General features: G+C 36.3%; 1 protein-coding gene across 4 annotated transcripts; it reads left to right on the top strand.

Moving 5' to 3' along the window:
- The first annotated feature begins 7508 nt into the window (after positions 1 to 7508).
- LOC124301572 (odorant receptor 13a-like) lies at positions 7509 to 17221 on the top strand. Of its 4 annotated transcripts, XM_046756792.1 has the most exons (9): positions 7515 to 7542; positions 9098 to 9293; positions 9378 to 9545; positions 15529 to 15817; positions 15903 to 16002; positions 16100 to 16210; positions 16283 to 16438; positions 16510 to 16560; positions 16648 to 17221. In XM_046756792.1, exons 1-8 carry the CDS (start codon positions 7537 to 7539, stop codon positions 16558 to 16560), a joined length of 1077 nt encoding a protein of 358 aa, XP_046612748.1. In that variant the 5' UTR covers positions 7515 to 7536; the 3' UTR covers positions 16648 to 17221. The 4 variants fall into 4 exon arrangements, with proteins under 4 accessions (XP_046612750.1, XP_046612748.1, XP_046612747.1 ...); XM_046756794.1 differs by having other exon boundaries at positions 7509 to 7617; positions 9098 to 9545; XM_046756791.1 differs by having other exon boundaries at positions 9098 to 9545.
- Positions 17222 to 17435: the final 214 nt, after the last annotated feature.

Here is a 17435-nt window from a genome sequence, read left to right as displayed (position 1 = left end):
ACCGAAAATTAGTCGTGAAGGTCAAAAGTCACCAGGTAGCGGACCTGGAGCTCAGAAACCACGGAGCGCTTGTCCTGGAAGTCCAGTTCCTGCAGGTAGTGGACCTTGAGCACGGAAACTACCGAGCGCTTGTCCTGAAAGTCGAGTTTCATCAGGTAGCGGACCTGGAGCATAGAAACTACGGAGCACTTGTCCCGGAAGTCCAGTTGCACCAGGAAGCGCACCCGAAGCGCGGGATCCGGGAGGTTGAGAACCCGGTACTCGAAATTTGCGGAGCGCGATTCTTATACGTCCTTTCTACTGCGCGGTTGTTTCCAGACTGAGGAATTCGGCTAGCTGATTTTCGTCTACATAGATCGATGACGTCAAAGAAACGAAAATTTTGGGTGACGTCACTTTCTGAACATCTGAACATCCGAACATCCAAACTTCGGTTTCGAACTTTAATACTATGTATGATGATTATCACTGACATCTACATTACGGGCTTCTGTCATTGCATAAAACAGATCTACTGAGCTAGATCTAGATAAAGAATCGAACAAACGAAGATGCGATATTATGCAATTGATACAAATTTGCAAAACAGCCCGCATAATAATGAGAAATATTTGTGTCACGCACAAATGGTTAGAAAGAAAATATCCCGCAGAAGACTGTTCGTTCGTCACGAATCTGACAGAACAATGCTAACCTGAGTTAGTGGAAGAACAGTCACGATGCCTCAAATCAGACGGTAGATTACATACGTTGATTATTAGATTACATTTATTCATGTAACATGTAGAAGATGAATAGATCAGCCTCAATCTTTTCATTTCCATTAAATGTGTGACTCATTTGTTGAATGATTTGTATGTTTTCTACCGTAATCTAGAATATGTCCCATGCAATTACTAATACAATAGAACATGAAGCTTCAAATTGATAACAAACGACGGAATCAAAAAAACAGTCTGCCGACTGATTCGAAACTCAAAGTCGACATTGATACACTACCATATTCCATATCTGCTGCGTTACCTTGATTCACATGAAACACGGTTTAAAAATGAGAAGCAATAAAGCGGAACCTTGTCTTCCATGGCTTATTATTTTGCACGTTTCACAGTCCCTAGGACCATTTCGATCTTACTATCAATCCATTGAAACAGAACGACGTTTCACTTTGGCAAGTCGATGTCGCATACAAGAGCTGGCCCGTAAGTGTGGTAAAAAAAAAAAAAAGTAAACACTACGTATCTCATTAGAATGAACTAACTTCCACGAGACTACCAACCATTAAGTTAACCTATCGATACTTCGGTATCACTAACTGCTTACCAAGAAAACTGATATAAATGTCAATACCTGTAATCAAATAGTATGCTATACATTTCCACATTCAATAAATCACCTAACCTCGTATGATATGTACAAATGCAATCATAAGTCGTCATCGCTTGTTTGTTTCATTCAACTACATACATAATAACACTATGATTCTTTTTTATTTCATATATTTCACAGTCATCTGGATCATCCCTATTCGATTACCAAACCGTTGGAACAGACACATATTACACTTCAGCATGACAATGTGTCAACATAAAAGACCGTTCACAGCTGCTCTGAAGTTAGCACTCTATGTATCTTGGGTTGTCCTGAACCAACTTTCACTGGCCTGACAACCATTAATTTCATTTGCCTATCTATCAGAACCGCTTGTTTTCCAGTGAAATGTCTGATCTAATCCCAATATCTGGCTTTATGTGGCATGCACTGAGTAAAATACTATTACTAAATCATATAAAACAGACTAAAAACTTCATAACCATTGAATTATAGTATAAATGTATAGTGACTAGTTGCATAGTTGTCGTTTTGTATGTGACCGTTGTTTCGTATAATATTCTACAGAAACCTAAATTGTTCTTACTATCAATCCATTCACAGAAATTGTAAGCATTGTCAGTCTTAGTGATAGTCAGAATTGTAATGTGAGCCTGATGGATGCTTTAGAACCAAGGGATTATTCACTTATGAAATCTGCTGAACATCCCACTGAAAACCTGTGACGAAATGTTGCACTGAAAGAAACCGACGCTGAACCGTTTCTATTCATTAATAAAACGTTTTATCATTGGTTTCATTTAAATCCATCAAGCGCATAAAGAAATCACACCATTGGGTGTCTATCATTGGGGTTCGTTTTCACCCCTCTAAACCGTTTATTAGGGGATAAAAAAAAAAATACGTGTCTTTTAGTTTTCGATGCATCACAAGATATATGAACCAGGTGAAAATCGGCGGGGTCGACCTACCTCGGGTTGCTTTTTAGAATAATATGCATTTTAGTATGCACTTCAGCCCTCCCGTATACCTACACACAACGATATTTGGACTGTGATCAACGGCAATTAATGCAACTGAAAAAATTGATGAAATGCATCCATCTATTTCAAAATTGACAATACGATGATCTGTTTGAAGCTAACTGATCAATTAACTCAATCCCATTGTCCTGAATTCTAGAAAATATGAATCTAAGCTGCTAGTGGCAGAAAAAAACCATTCCAATTTGGATACGTTGGTAACATTGAAAAAGCTGTTATCAACCAGTCAATCTAATGCGAAAATGATTGCGTTCGAAAAACAATACAGTTCATTTATTTTATGATAAATGTCAATCTTAATGACGACATTGTTATACGGTATCACACATGACATGACCGAGTACAATCATTTCAGTAAAAAACATTTCAGTACCTAAGTTGTTCTTGTATTTTTATTGTGATGTGGTCTTGGTAACGGTGGATTTTTTTATAATTCAAATGTTTTTGCCTAGATTTTAAATATTCAACAATTCTAATACGGAAAAGTCTTTCTGTGCATTCAGAGAAAATAGCCTACTGAACAGGATGATCGATCCAAGAGTGAAATCGAACCAATCTTCCAGATTTTTAATTGCTTGAGGCATGAAAATTTAAACTTCTGCTTGCAATTCCAATATCGTCTAGTTTTATGTGTTTAGATATCCCCGTACCTTACCAATATAATATATAATAATTTGATAACTACTCAATGTGCGACTATCTCGTAATAAAATTGACAATTAGAATCATAATTTTCTGGCTGACGAATCTCTTTAACCTGAATTTATTTTTTTAAGAACCGAACATGTTTAGCATGTTATATACGAATGTGCTCGGTATGAGATATGAAAATTCCAGTTTAAGGATTTGATTATTTGCATTGCTGGAACTGAAAAACCACGTTTCTTCACCGCAGGAAAAATTTTCATTTTTTTCTTAGACAACTTCGCTGCGGTAAGTCATTATCTATTCCAACGGTGCCCTTATATCGTAGGTATGTAAAGCCCAATTGTCTACGATGATGGGCATTGAGTTTCAATAATGCAGCGCAAATCTGTTCAATATTTCATCCACACTTACGTCCGTATCCAGCAGACATTATGCATCCGTTTGCATAGATAATAGGAATAGGAATGTTCGAGCATAGCGAATTTACTCGACAATTCGGATTTCGAAGTTGTAGATGCTTGAAGAATTTGGCTTTGAATATCTGTTAATAGAATGCCAATTATTTGAAGATGTGAAGCAAATTCGGACACTTCAAAAATTCTTTTTCTTTTCCAAAGTTTTCGAAGACATGTTCTTTTTGTATATCTTGATGAAAGATTAATTCGTTTTAATTACTACGCTTTGCCGTGAAAACTCACGTATGTAGCGATCACCAGGCAGAAGAAGGGGCAGTTCCCGAAAAAGCGAGAAAAACGGTCTGATTTGCGAAGTGTATGAAGAGCGGTCTGTGATGTATATACGTGTATATTACAATAAATTGATGCTGAGGTATTATATATCTAAAAAGCGGTACAAATAATAATTTTCACGTTACTTGTCATCACTATACAAAGCAATTCGATTATTGGATGTATCAAGTATGATCAAAATCTTTAACTTTAAAATTCTCTTTTTTCCATAAAATGATTCCTCTTTTTTTCTTGGAGTAAGTTGAGTTTTGGGGGCTTTATTATTCATAATTTCAAAAATCGCTTTAGAATATTTTCATTGAAATTAATAACGAAATTCCGGCATGGTACATATAAGTAGCGAACGACCATGTTTCCAATTTGGTGGACTTGAAATTTTGACACAATCTTTAAAATCTGTTTACCGATTCGATGGCGTGGCTAGATTTTTGTATTCGAATCCCAAAAGTTTTTTATAAAAATTTTTTTAGCAATTTTTTAGTCGAAAGATGAAATTTTTTTGTTTATAGTCGCATATATTTGGAATGATTTTTTTTTCAAACTTCGGGCTACGAGCCAACACACGAAAAAGTATTTTTAGTCAGGAGATGCGCCATCGCAAAAACCCTCGAATTCGGAGTAGTTTACTACTTATATGCGCAATGCCGCCATTTTGTTATTAATTTGAATGAAAAAATTCTAAAATTCATTTTCTTAAAAAAAGCTCCTGGCAATAGGTACGATTTTAGACAATCCAAGTTGTAACCCCCCCCTTTCGCCCTTAATTTGAGAAAAATGTACGGAGTTATAAAGCCTCCAAAATAGTACACACTATAGGGGCACAACGAATATATAGTCGTGGTCGGGCGGTAGCTGCACGCAAGAAAACACCGACGAGGAGGGACTGTAGCTTTACTGCGAGTTGTGAAAGGATATTTTTGCAATACCTGCTTGGATAGATCGATTTTTGAAGTCTGTAGATCGTACTTACAGTGCCCTAATTACGCACAGTACGGTGAAACAATGTTCGCGCATGCGCATCAGTGAGATTCTTTATTTTCCACACTAAGGCTTTCTTTGGCGCACGCGCACTTTCGAATAAATCAATTTTACGATGTGTTACTAAGCGAAAATTACGTTATCAGCTTCAACGCACTGTCAGTGGCATATTTGGTGCATCGCCAATGAAAATTTTCGTACTTGTAACACAATAATATATTCAAATATACGTTACGAGTGTTATACAATAGTATATTGGGTTACAAGTGCGGAAAGTGGGTAATTTCCGATTAGTGTGAACGTAACATGAGTCAAGGCGAGTGCTGTAATTACACGAGGGAGATATCGCCCATCCGTACGTGTGACACATGCTATTTTTTGTAACACTTGTATAGGAAAGTTTGATTTGAGGGAAAAAGAAGGTGTTATCGTCAGCGCGTGAAACTGAGGTTGGGTAACTTACGCTCAATGTCACAGTATGTAAGATCGATTTATTCGAAGATGCGCAGTATGGGTCAAAGAAAGCCCTAGTGTGTAAAATATACCATTTCAATTATGCGCGGCGCCGTTTTATCGCATTATTCGGAAATGGGGCACTTTACACACGTTCAACAGGCTTCGAAAGTGAAATTTCCTAAGCAGGTGTTGGAAAATATAATATTTCGAAGCTGCATCGAGCCTCCGCTGCTGTACCAGAAATGAACAGTCAAGTTAGAAAACGATCATTTCATTTAAATACTTTTGAAACTTTCAACGCTGTTTTATCAACGTAGCACTTTCAAAATCGGTAACGACAACAAATTGATTGATTTCCTTTCAGCTTTCCACAATGTTTTCACAGTCAAAAAAGAAATCACGTAGTTTTTCAATTATCAACAACAAAAAGGCGATTTTCTACTCGGACATTAAAATTTTCACTTTGAACGCCCGCCATGTCAGCCCAAATAAAAATTTCGAATAACTGAGCGATTGGAGATTCGATAATTTGACGTATTAAAGAAATCCTTTCGATTTTTGGATTTCAGATGAGTTCTATGCTGCTTGGAATCGGGCTCTACCGCAAAACATGTCTTCGAAAATATAGTTCAAGAGGACGCCTGATTTACCGTTATTATTGCATATGTTTCGATAAGAACAAAATACAATTTTCCTGGAATCATGTATTATCAAGTACCTACAACGAGTTTCTCAATAAAGGTCCAATGGCTTCCACAAAAAAAAAAAAAAATCAAAAATGACGTTTCAAACCTACTAACTAGACATGATCTTTTAATTGTAAATGATTATAGATTTATGATGCATCTATTAGAAGGGGTCTAGTAAGAGAGATAATTATAGTGATATTATCTTAGTGATTTTCAGGAGAAAGAACGTGTCTGTGAGACGAGCAAGTAATCATTATGTAACTTGGCGAACAATTCGTCATCTAGAAAAAAAATCCCAACGAAAATACGAATAACACGAAATTTTTTAGTAACACTGAAGTTAGAAGGACAAGATAACGATATTGAGAAAGAAAGAAAAGTTTATCATTGAAAATTTTTAAATTCACTCGTTTTCGTGTAACAATGACGTTACGTTGTCCAAATCAATTGTATTTAGTGTTTTAATTAATTTTTCCCGATGTCTTCAAGCGAATCCTTCAAATAATAATACGTTTTGCTTGAGTATTTTACTTGTCTATCATTTTTATTGTAAAATACTTTCCAAGTCTAACCTATATATTACAAAATAGTTTTCGAGTCCAATAATGAATCTGATATTTATAACAATCAATGTGACAATAGAAAGAAGTCTAATATTGAATACCATAGTGCATGCTTGTAACTAGTATATATACCATAGAATACCATAGTATATAAATTACTACGAAATCCTGAAATTATAAATCCATCGTTGGCATGAAGTGCAAACACGTCTGCTTATAAGGAATTTTGACTCATTATATCACACTGAGAGAAATTTTTAGTTCCGGTTACCGGTCACGATCAGTCCTTAACTATTTTAATTTTTTTACCACAATCGAAAAATATAGTTCTAGGTACAAAAAGAAAATCAGTTTTCTAGCTGTTACCGGAAAGTCTAGTATCCGTTACTATTCTTTCTCATTACGATCACTGTTACTAGATTTTCTTGTAACTGGTGCGAAAATTCAATGCTCGCGCAACAATAAATTGACGTTAAAGCCTTGTTTAACCAAAAAAGTAGAGTAAATCGAACGAACTGATTTTGCGTTTCAATTACCAAAAAAAGGATCGACAACAGCAAAAAATGGTTGGGCGTACCTCGTTTCTCGTAATTCCAACAATATTAAAACAGTCTTTTTAACGATACATGTGTTACTGAATTTTTCTAGTTACTGTAACACACGAAAGTTTTCTTAGTGCATATCTCTACGTTTTTGTCTCTGCCAAAGGTTCATATCTTCGGTCTATTTGCAGCTTCGATTTTCTCACTGCATAATTGAGTAAATTAGATTTTCCACGCAAGTAGATAACTCGGAAGGGTATTAAATGGACATAAGTTAATTCCTAGGTAACAAGGCTCAACGATCATTCCACACGCTATCTCTAACGTGAGGTCGTTGCATCTCGCGTATTATACGTATGATGTAATGTTCTCATGAATTTGAAAAACGACGAATTAAATTGTCCTTGTACGCGTTACGATTGAGCTTCTTTCCATGCCAATCGCCAATCAGAAGCGAGATACGATTTCTGTCGGTTTGACAACGTTTCATCTCGCAGTTCCTCGAGTACCTTCGACTGCGACAAATCGAATTCACCATGCAGGTTAGGGGCCAACTTTGACATCTATTACCCCTAATTATCAAACATATTCCACGGTGATGTCTGGATACTTAGCAAGTGCGTGGATTTCAATTAGGTAATATATCGAAAATGGAGGAATATTTAATGAGTAATGCGAAACACCTGTCGAATCATTTTTCGTACAGCATTTTTCTGTAAATTCTTTCACAAAAACAAGAATTTCGAAATCTGAGATACGCCGAAGTTGAGATTGTTCGATTAAAAATCAACATTTTGTCGTTACTTTTATTACAAATTAATCATACGTAATGAGTAATGAAAATACAAGACATGAAATACTCTAAACCGTAGGCAACAGATCGAGTAAACGGGATGAAAAATTTCATGATCTCCAAAATCCTACTGAGATAATTTTTTTTTAATCTGTTGAAATTTGTTAAACATGTGATTTTTCAATATTGCACTGATTATGTTCATGTTGATAAACGAATTCTCATGTTCAATTGAACATGGAAGAAACGAAATTCTTTCAGTGAATTTGTGAAAAATAATTCTCTAGATAAAATGCGTAACTCAATGCGTGACTCTTTCGTAACCAAATAAATAAAGGTACATCGGTTCTTCTTTTCTTCCTAAGTATTTCTATGCTTGTCCGGCCAGCCGGTGTTCGTTCACTCCGATTTGTGTCTAGACTAACTCAATTGTCACGTCATTCGAATTTTCAAATTTTTCAATTTTTATTCAGGATTTAGAAGTTCTCAGGACACGTTCTGTGTTTTTCTAATCGTATTTAGGAAACTAGAGTTCCCGTTAATCACCCTTACGTTACTCACTACACGTACATAATTTTTGTTTTCTAAGTCACTCTATGTCCTTTAATTTTATTTGTATTGAATAAATCTTTAATAATCCACGAATATGTAAAAAATTTATCTTTGTCCTAACAGAAAGTCGTACACTTGAATTCAACTTATATTTAACAAAGCTTTAATAATATTTCAGAATGGAAAAAAACTATTAATTTTTATTAATTTTTTTTTGCGGGGTTCGTTGTGCCCCGCGTTTCCTTACATTATTCTCTTATCAACGGTAATATTCTACTTGGCGTCTGAGTATTTTATTTCTTTCTATCCCATCTGACCACGTTTAAGTGCGAATTTGTGAGTATGCACGCACGGCTCTTGAATCCCTATAAGGTTCGGTACGTCGTTACAATACGTAATGGAAAGTTTAGTACGTGTTACTATTATAATTTTAGTTACGGCCACTTGTACAACATTTTCTTATTACCGTTGTGATAATTTATCAATGGTGCAATAATAAGCTGATGTTAAGGTCTCATGCAACTGAAAAAATGTAGTTAAGCTAAATAAGCAGATTTAGTGCTGCGAAAACTAGAAAATTTAGTATTGACAACTGTAATTCAAGTAGATAGTATCTAATTGTACCACATCTTCTTGCGATTCCAACAATATTTAAACCCGTATTGTGACGTTACTTATTTTATTAGAATTATCTAGTAACTATAATGTATGAAATTTATCTCACTTTACTTTCAAGATATTTTTTCCAACAGGAGGATGAATTCACAGAAACAACCGATTGGCTCACTAATACTGAGCGCATTTTGACCGTAGTTGGCACTTGGCCCAAGAATAAAACTAACCTACGGTTTATCCTGAGCCTCGTGTACATGACAATTTTCGTAGTTATGCAGTGGGCAGACTTTGTAAGTCACATCGACGACCTTCAGGAACTCGCGGATATTTTATGTGAGACCGTTGTGGGTACGATGGTTGTTATAAAATTATTGGTTTTTCACAAGAATCGAGTATTAAGTAAGATGATCGATGCAGTGAATCAAGACTGTGAAAATAACAAGACTCGCTTAAGTCCAAGCGAAAAAAGGAAATACGCATTGTGTAATTCGAAGGGAAAAACGTTTGTCAAAATTTTTACATTTTTTGTCGGCGCCACGTGTGTCTTCTACTACTTGAAACCTCTTCCGATAATCGTACTTGCAGGTAAGATTATCTCATTCTGCCAGCAGTTAAATAGGCCTGATTTTAAAAGATTTTATTGTCTGGTATGTACTAGATTTTAAGACTCACAGTCAGTATCTAAAAATAACATTGGCAAAAATATGAGTATCGTTAGAAACAAACTAGTAAGCAACTGAAATCAGTGTTAAGGAGGTTTGTTGGCCAGAAATTGATATTTTTGATTAATTTTGTTGAAAAATAGTCGTACATTCAGTATCTATCAAATTCTTATGTTCGTAAGGTATGAAACTCTTTTAAAATATTAAAATTGAAAATATGGTAATTCCAAACGATATGCTTGATTTTAATTTTTTCAGAATTTGTTGAAAATTGAGTAGATTTGTGAAATCTTACCCTGCATTGGCTTAATTTATTTAATAGACTACTTTCTGTCAGTTTACTTGTAACACGCTTTTAGTTTTATCAGATTCCCACCTGTAAATATGTAAATTTCCATGTACCGGTATTGATTACAGCTAATCCGTGGCATTATTGAACTGACTGTCCAAACAAAAATCTGTTGTAGTTGATTTTTGGGAAACAGTTTTCTGAATAAAATAAGCCATTACATTTCACAGCTTGGGAACATAATAATTTCACATGTACTCAATTCCTACGAGTATCTTGTAATAAAATTATAAAAAATAAAAATTTTGGGGTAAATAAATATCCTTAAGTATAATGTCGTTGTGTTACTAGTGCGGAAAGTGGGTAATTTCCGATGAGTGTGAAGTTCGCACGAATATGAGTGCGAAGTTTTCCCTTCTTTACGAAACTTTTTGAGCATTTAGAAGTAAATTAAATTCTTTACAAAACGTGCTGTGTCACATCTATTGTCTATGCGCATCGTAGCATTCAACCCCGTTATACAAATGAGATGTTGCGATCGGCCATATTATCTTGTACCGCGATGAGAAGCGTACTAAGCATCCCTGGCGAAAATACATATATTATTAGAGCTTTCAATCAAGCCCTATATCGATACGACAGATGCACGGATAGCCGAAATATACCACGTGTAAGATTTCCAACTTGCCGAAATCGTCAATTCGAATCAGAATTTTCGTTCTTCTTATTTCTTGATACTGGATACATAACATGGAGCTTGCACTGTATACATATACCGGGGCAATCTGTTGAAACTTGAAAATCAACTGCGCATGCGTAAGTTTTATCGGCTGTTCGTGCAGGCTGGCCATCCCGAGTTTCAGCTGTCAAACTGTTTCTGGCGGCGCGCGGCGATACAGTTGATACGAATTTTCTAGGTTAGAATCTTAAATAATTGAGGTAGTGACTCGGAAAGGTTTGGGAAGCATTTGTTATTGGGTCGGAAAGTTGATTCTTCGAAGAACGGTAGGAATTTAATGCTTATGCTCTTTGAAAATGCAAACGTACACATTTTGTGTAGGTTGGCCCCCTGCAGCACAGACAAAAATATCGCTGCGGAAAAATTTCGCCGACCAATGAGATTGAATTATTTGGCGCATGCGTAGTTGATTTATATGACACGAATAACCGGATGGGAAGAATATCAAAGTCAATGTTGAAAAGTTCACAAATGTAAGAAACAAATCGGTGAACATCACTCACATCGATTTTTTTATCTGTAATAATGTTGCGGCGTAAAAATTGGACCGAGGTATGGCTTGACTTTCTTGAACAATGATGCCTTCCTTTTAGGTTTATGATAGCATAGTTGTTGAAATAGTCGGGATAATGAATACGGAAGCATTTGAGTGTACTCTAATTGTAAAACGAAAGTGTGAAAAATTTATGAGATATATTTTACACAAAAGAAGAGTTGCCTATCAAATAATCATCAAAAAATTATTCTACTAACGCGTATGACTAACTGGTAATTATTTTGAGCTTGACGTGAGAAAATTTGTGTGACGCGGAACAGCATGCTTTGTGGGATACATTTTAATTCCATCCGTCGCAAAGTAATATGCAACGCGACGGTGATAAGAGGTAAGATTAGAGAGTACAAAAATATGTACTATTATTAGTTCTCACACGAACGACTCGAACAAAGACTATGCTGACACATGTAAAAGAAAAAAAGCTAAAGAGCCTTCTGCAGTAGCATTGTTGTTTTCCATGCATTTCAAAAAGTAGTCTTATCACATCGACTTAACCTCGATGCCTAATGGTGAATATATTTAGAGCACGGGGATAAAAATTTTTTAATTCTTAAACGTGTGTGTGGAAAATTTGACAGCTTGCTAGCACTGTAGATTTAATAACGTATTTAACCTCATTGATATTAGTTTAGAAAAGCATGTTGCTTGCACAGAATATGACCACTCTGATGTGATATTGATGATAACGTAATCAAATATGCGTATTATGCGGTGAATAGATTTCAAGTTAGAGAGTTATTTTGTTTTTTATTCATACTCATTTATCATTTGTAGTCAGATAAGTTTAGGGTCAGCCTGATCCCAGTGTGGCAGCAGTGTCATTCTAGAGAGATGTGGAAGCTAAAGGTCAAGTTTCAACCGTGCGTTTATTGTAAATTAACAGACATGTAAGTACTTGGCAGTGTATGTGATTTCAATATTTTTTTTTTTTTATGATAAAGCATGAGAACATATTTTTAATGTACTTGCCGAAAGTTATGCACCAGATCTTAGTATTCAAATGTATATTATAATCTGTTCCACCCAACCTATGAGGTCGAGTGAAATACACCTATATCGATAGTTGTTGATGTAATTAATCTTCTATTTCTGGGGCATTGCATAAAACCAAAAAGAAGTGAATCCCTTCACCCAATACTTCTAAATGAGGTGTATTTGCCTGATTGTAAAGACTTTTGGCGGACTGCAAATCTTTTCGATTCTCTAACGATTCGAAGGCTTTGCTTTACCTTTATTAAAAAGATCAGGCGTTTTAACACAGCTGGTTATCGCATGTAGAACATGCGCGATGTATATACTTTTCCTCCATTCGTACCTTTGCCTGGCTTAAAAACAATACCTCTTTGTTTTTGACATTAACCCAGTGAGAAGAATCAGAAGATCAATGTCTTCACCAACAACTACCGGAAAATGTTTGTACGATTCCTCAATTGCTGTATCAACAATTAAGGTGCCTGTATCATCAAAGGCTTGTTTAGACGTACCATATTGAAAGTAGTGAATTTGTCCGATAAAAAAGCGATTAGTCTACCTTCATTATGGTTGGTAGACGAACAATTTTCTTGACCCACAGTGACGATCACAGTTTAATGATTAGAATGTCGGTTAATGAAAATTTTGTGAATCTGCGAAGCCGATTCAAAGTTTTTGTGCATGTACCGATATTTTTGTATGCGTCGAATAGTATAACAACGCTTGAACCATAGTTCTTCTGTTTCGTCGAAAGTGCTGAAGGATGAGAGGCTGTTTTATATTGAAAGCAATTACGTAGTTTTTTGATAATTTGTTTTGCGACAGTAAGTCGTTAAAATAATAAGAGCGCATGTATTAGTACGATAGCATAATTGATCCTGACAGTACCGTTGATCTATAAAAGTAGTAGTACTTAATCCAAAATTTTCAGTTTGACTTCGTTGACTTTCTTAGCAATCATTGTATACAATTCATGTTCTTCCGATCCCCTCTGCGTTATGACAATTTATTTGATCACCGCCAACTACTTTTGTAACAATGCGAGTATTTTGTCAATCGAAACAGAAGCGTAAATTACAATGTGCACGAACTTGGCACCGCCATTTTGGAATTTTCGAAAAACAACGGTTGTGCCATATTGTGCTAGGCTTGTGCTACATTGTGTCGTAAACATCGTATCGGTAGCTTTAAAAAATGATCGAGAGTTCGAAAAAATCGTTTTACGCCGGTTTGTGCTATCACGTCAATACTTATTTCAAAGATTTATGGATGCGATGAATGGTTATTTCACGTTTGTCATAAGGCCATTTATTATCAATGTACTTGACGCAAAACTCAGCCAAGACTTTTGATAAAATGATTCTATATTTTTGTACATTCATCACATTATTATAAAGATTGGAAGAGTCGGGTGCAGTTCCGAAAAGCTTGTACCGCGATTAATCATAAATTCGCATACTCATGTACTTTGACTGGCTGATCGCGAATATGATATTGAAAATACGCGAAAATTTGATTTTCGAGATCAAAATTCACAAGAACTGATTTTTGAAAAGGTCTTTAAAACCACAACCGAAACCACACATACCATAGCTTACGAAAATCAATTTTACCGAATGTATCTTCGCTCGAACTTTCGTACATGAGCATCGGTACGTGTCCGATCGCACCAAGTTCTCTAGCTGTTGGCATTGTTCTTCTTATCATTGGTTTATGTGCTACAATTGCACTCGCTGAAGTTACAATTTCAATACCTCCCATACCATGAAACGTATTAAGGCTGCTATGGTATTGTGGCAGTCTTCTAGCTGTGGATTAAATAATGACGATGCTTCGTGTAGCTTCGTAGCTGTGGATATTTTGTACGACGCAGAGAAGCCTAGATTCCAATAGAATATCCAAAATTCACTTTGATCCGAATTTGCAATGTAATACTACAGCGATTCCAAGATGCAGAGGGGACAAAAAGTTTTCGACCGCATAGCAGATCCGATGGAATATGAGATAGACGTGTATTTTCTATGCGGCGGTTCCGTCTTTTCTTTCTCGAATTTCACAATTAGTTCTTCCAGAAACGACATCAATGACTTTAGAATTGAGCTATCATCTCAATCCATAATCTTGGCACTCACTGGATAACACTTTGTATCGTAAATCTGTTCCCCAACATCTGTAGTTTATACCACCTTCAAGCGTTCATCCGCATCTTCACTAAACTTAGTCACACATAGTCTTTCCAAATTCCTTTCCATTCAATCATTGTAAATCGACCATTCATGTTACTCTCAATGTAAGAAGATATTCAATTCACTGTTGAGGTAATATCAGGATATAGCAGACAGCCGCTACTTTGCCGAACGTAGCGCTGAGTACATAGGTCATGTCGTATTTATACTTACCTACTCAGATTTCAACCCTTTTTTCTACTACATACCATTCATTTATCTTACTCTCGCAGGTAACGGCCTCTCTTCAAATGAATCGAGTAACTGAACATAATTATTTTATTTTATTTAAATGATACACAGACAAGGAAAATTAAAAGTAACCGGTACAATGAAAATAAATTGAGTTTCATGTATTGTCAACAGCTACGAAAAAAAAATTGTCATTATTCAGCGTTATATTTCCTGAAAGGTTACTGGAAAAATCCTATTTTTACGTTGGAATGCTTGCAAAAGTCAGACGAACCCTAGAAATAGCACTTTATGCAACACGTGACAAAAACCAGGGAATGATGATGAGTCTGCTCGCGAGTACGAGTCGGAGGCGAGCCGAAGGCTAGCTGGCGGCAAGTGTGGAGCTTGCGGGCGAATCACCATTCCCCGGTTTCGTCGTTAATGGCATAGAATATATTTTATAATGAATAAGTCAAAAATGAGTTTTGATACCCGTAACACATGCCTGAAATGGCTTGCGACGTCAGCTGTGTGTCGAACCTAGCCTCACTCGGTTTGCTTAGAGTGCGCATGCGTGGCGGTGCACAGTGTTTTCTAGTGCGCGTACACAGTGGCGCACAACACTCCATACGAGAAAGTGCGCGTGCGTAGCGGTGCAGAGTGCTTTATGCGATTCAAACTACGCAACAGCGCTGCAAACGGCTCTTTTAGACACGCGTTGCGGGCATTGAAGACTCGATCGATGAGTGATAAAAAATAGTACGTGTTACACCTGCGGATGGGCGATATCTGACTCGTGTGATCACAGCGCTCGACCTGGCTTACGCGGCAAACTTCACACCCATCGGTAACCGTCTACTTTACGCACTAATGCCACAATATACTATTCCGAGAAACCAACTTTTTTTTTTTAACATGCACGATCAGAAAGAGCGAATGACTTTGTTTCAGCAAATCGAAATGGCTCGACATCTCTGGTTTTACCGTTTCGGACAAGTTTGTCTTTTGAAAGAACAGACGCCTACGTGTATGCCGTTTTGTACGTTTGTCAAATGGGGGCATTGCTTCAGATATTTCTTGGGTATGTCGGCACCCATGCATTACTCATTACTCTGATGATGCATATATGTGGCGAATTGTCGGTTTTATCCGAGAGAATAGTTAATATAAAGAAGCAAATGGAGAAAGGTCATCGATGCGAAATTCAAAAGATAATAACGCGACATTTACGTTTGATATGGTGAGTGGATCTTATCGAATCATTCGTTACGTAAAGAATACGGATATTATTGATTGTACATTTGATCGTGAAATGATATTTTCAGGATGGCGAAGGAAATAGACACCGCATTCACCGTCGTCTTGTTGTCTCAAGTTATATCCTCTGAAATAATGATATGTGTCGCTGGATTTAACATGATTGTGGTAAGCTGGACGTGCACAATATTTTTCACTTCAATCGACTAGTGATTTTATTAAAGATACCGCACATGACGGTGAAATTTCATATTTTCTGTAACAGTATTCCGCAAACAGTGAAAAGACTGCTTTTATAACGTTTGCTTTTTATGAGGTTGCGGCATTGGTGGATTTGTATGTTTATTGCTTCATCGGCGAATGTCTGATATTGGAGGTAGGACTATTCGAGCTTGCACGAAAGGAGTCCGAACTGAATAGATGTCGCTAGTACAAAATTTGTTTCTAGAGCACACGGATCTCCGATGCAGTTTATGATTGTGCTTGGTACGAGATGCCGCCATCCCAGGCGAAAGATTTGATCTTAGTCATGGCCAGATCTCAAAAGCCACTTCACCTCACTGCCGGGAAGGTTTTTGTTTTTTCCTTAGAAATCTTTTCTGAAGTAAGAATGTTATACGTCAATCATACGCATGCATGTAACATACGATGAATAACATAAACTCTTCATTACAGTTCGTGAAGACATCAATGGCATATTTATCAGTCCTCAGAGCTATGACTTGAGTGAGTTTTTCCAATGAGTTTAAGGATAATTTGGTACAATGAAAATTATCGAAAAAGTTTATTAATATTTAAAGTTGTTTTCCACAGGTGATGAACAGCATGAACTCGTCTAGCCACGAGGTGAGAGTCGAACTCTCATCGCGAATCAGCGATACTGTCCTTGGGGCCTTCAATAGTCTTACAGAAATCATTAGAAGATAATATAAACCTCGCGATTTCAGAGGTAGCTGATAGCTTCAGCCAGGTTACACTTTAGCTCTTGCCAATAGATTTGACTACAAATTAACGGAATTATTATAAAGTGGATGCATGTCGTCTTTTCAGGGCGTTATTCTACTGTCTGTTCCAGATAGAAAATGGACATGAGAAAGTTAGATCAGAAATTGTGGCACGTGTAATACGTTATAGGCAAAAATTTTGAAAGTGACGTCACTGGTGATGAATCACTAGCGTATCAATTGAATAACTCGAGTATTATGCACATTATATAAGAAAAAATCTGGTACAAACGCGGAAGGTTAATGCGCCGCCCTGAAGCTGGCGAAGCTCCCAGTCCGTTCATATAATGGTTTTGACAGAAATCTAACAGTGGAATCTAATCTGACTATAGAATGATGCGAAGTCATCTTGTGAAATACACAAATAGTGTACATAAAGTTGCTGTTTAATTGTAATTTGTAATTTGTAATTGATTTTTTATTCAATTACAAAATACAATTACAACTTCTAATTACTTTTTCTCACGACAAAATATAGTTGTAATTTGCAATTTGTAATTTGTAATTAATTAATTACAAATTTGCCCAACACTACTCCACACACATCATGCGTCTATTTATTCAAATAACTTTGTACTCTATTATTTTTAGAATTTA

This window comes from Neodiprion virginianus, chromosome 3, assembly GCF_021901495.1.
Source record: "Neodiprion virginianus isolate iyNeoVirg1 chromosome 3, iyNeoVirg1.1, whole genome shotgun sequence".
In the NCBI taxonomy this organism is placed as follows: Eukaryota; Metazoa; Arthropoda; class Insecta; order Hymenoptera; family Diprionidae; genus Neodiprion; species Neodiprion virginianus.
The sequence above is the reverse complement of the archived record's forward strand: the minus strand, read 5'-3'. Positions and strand labels throughout refer to the sequence as shown.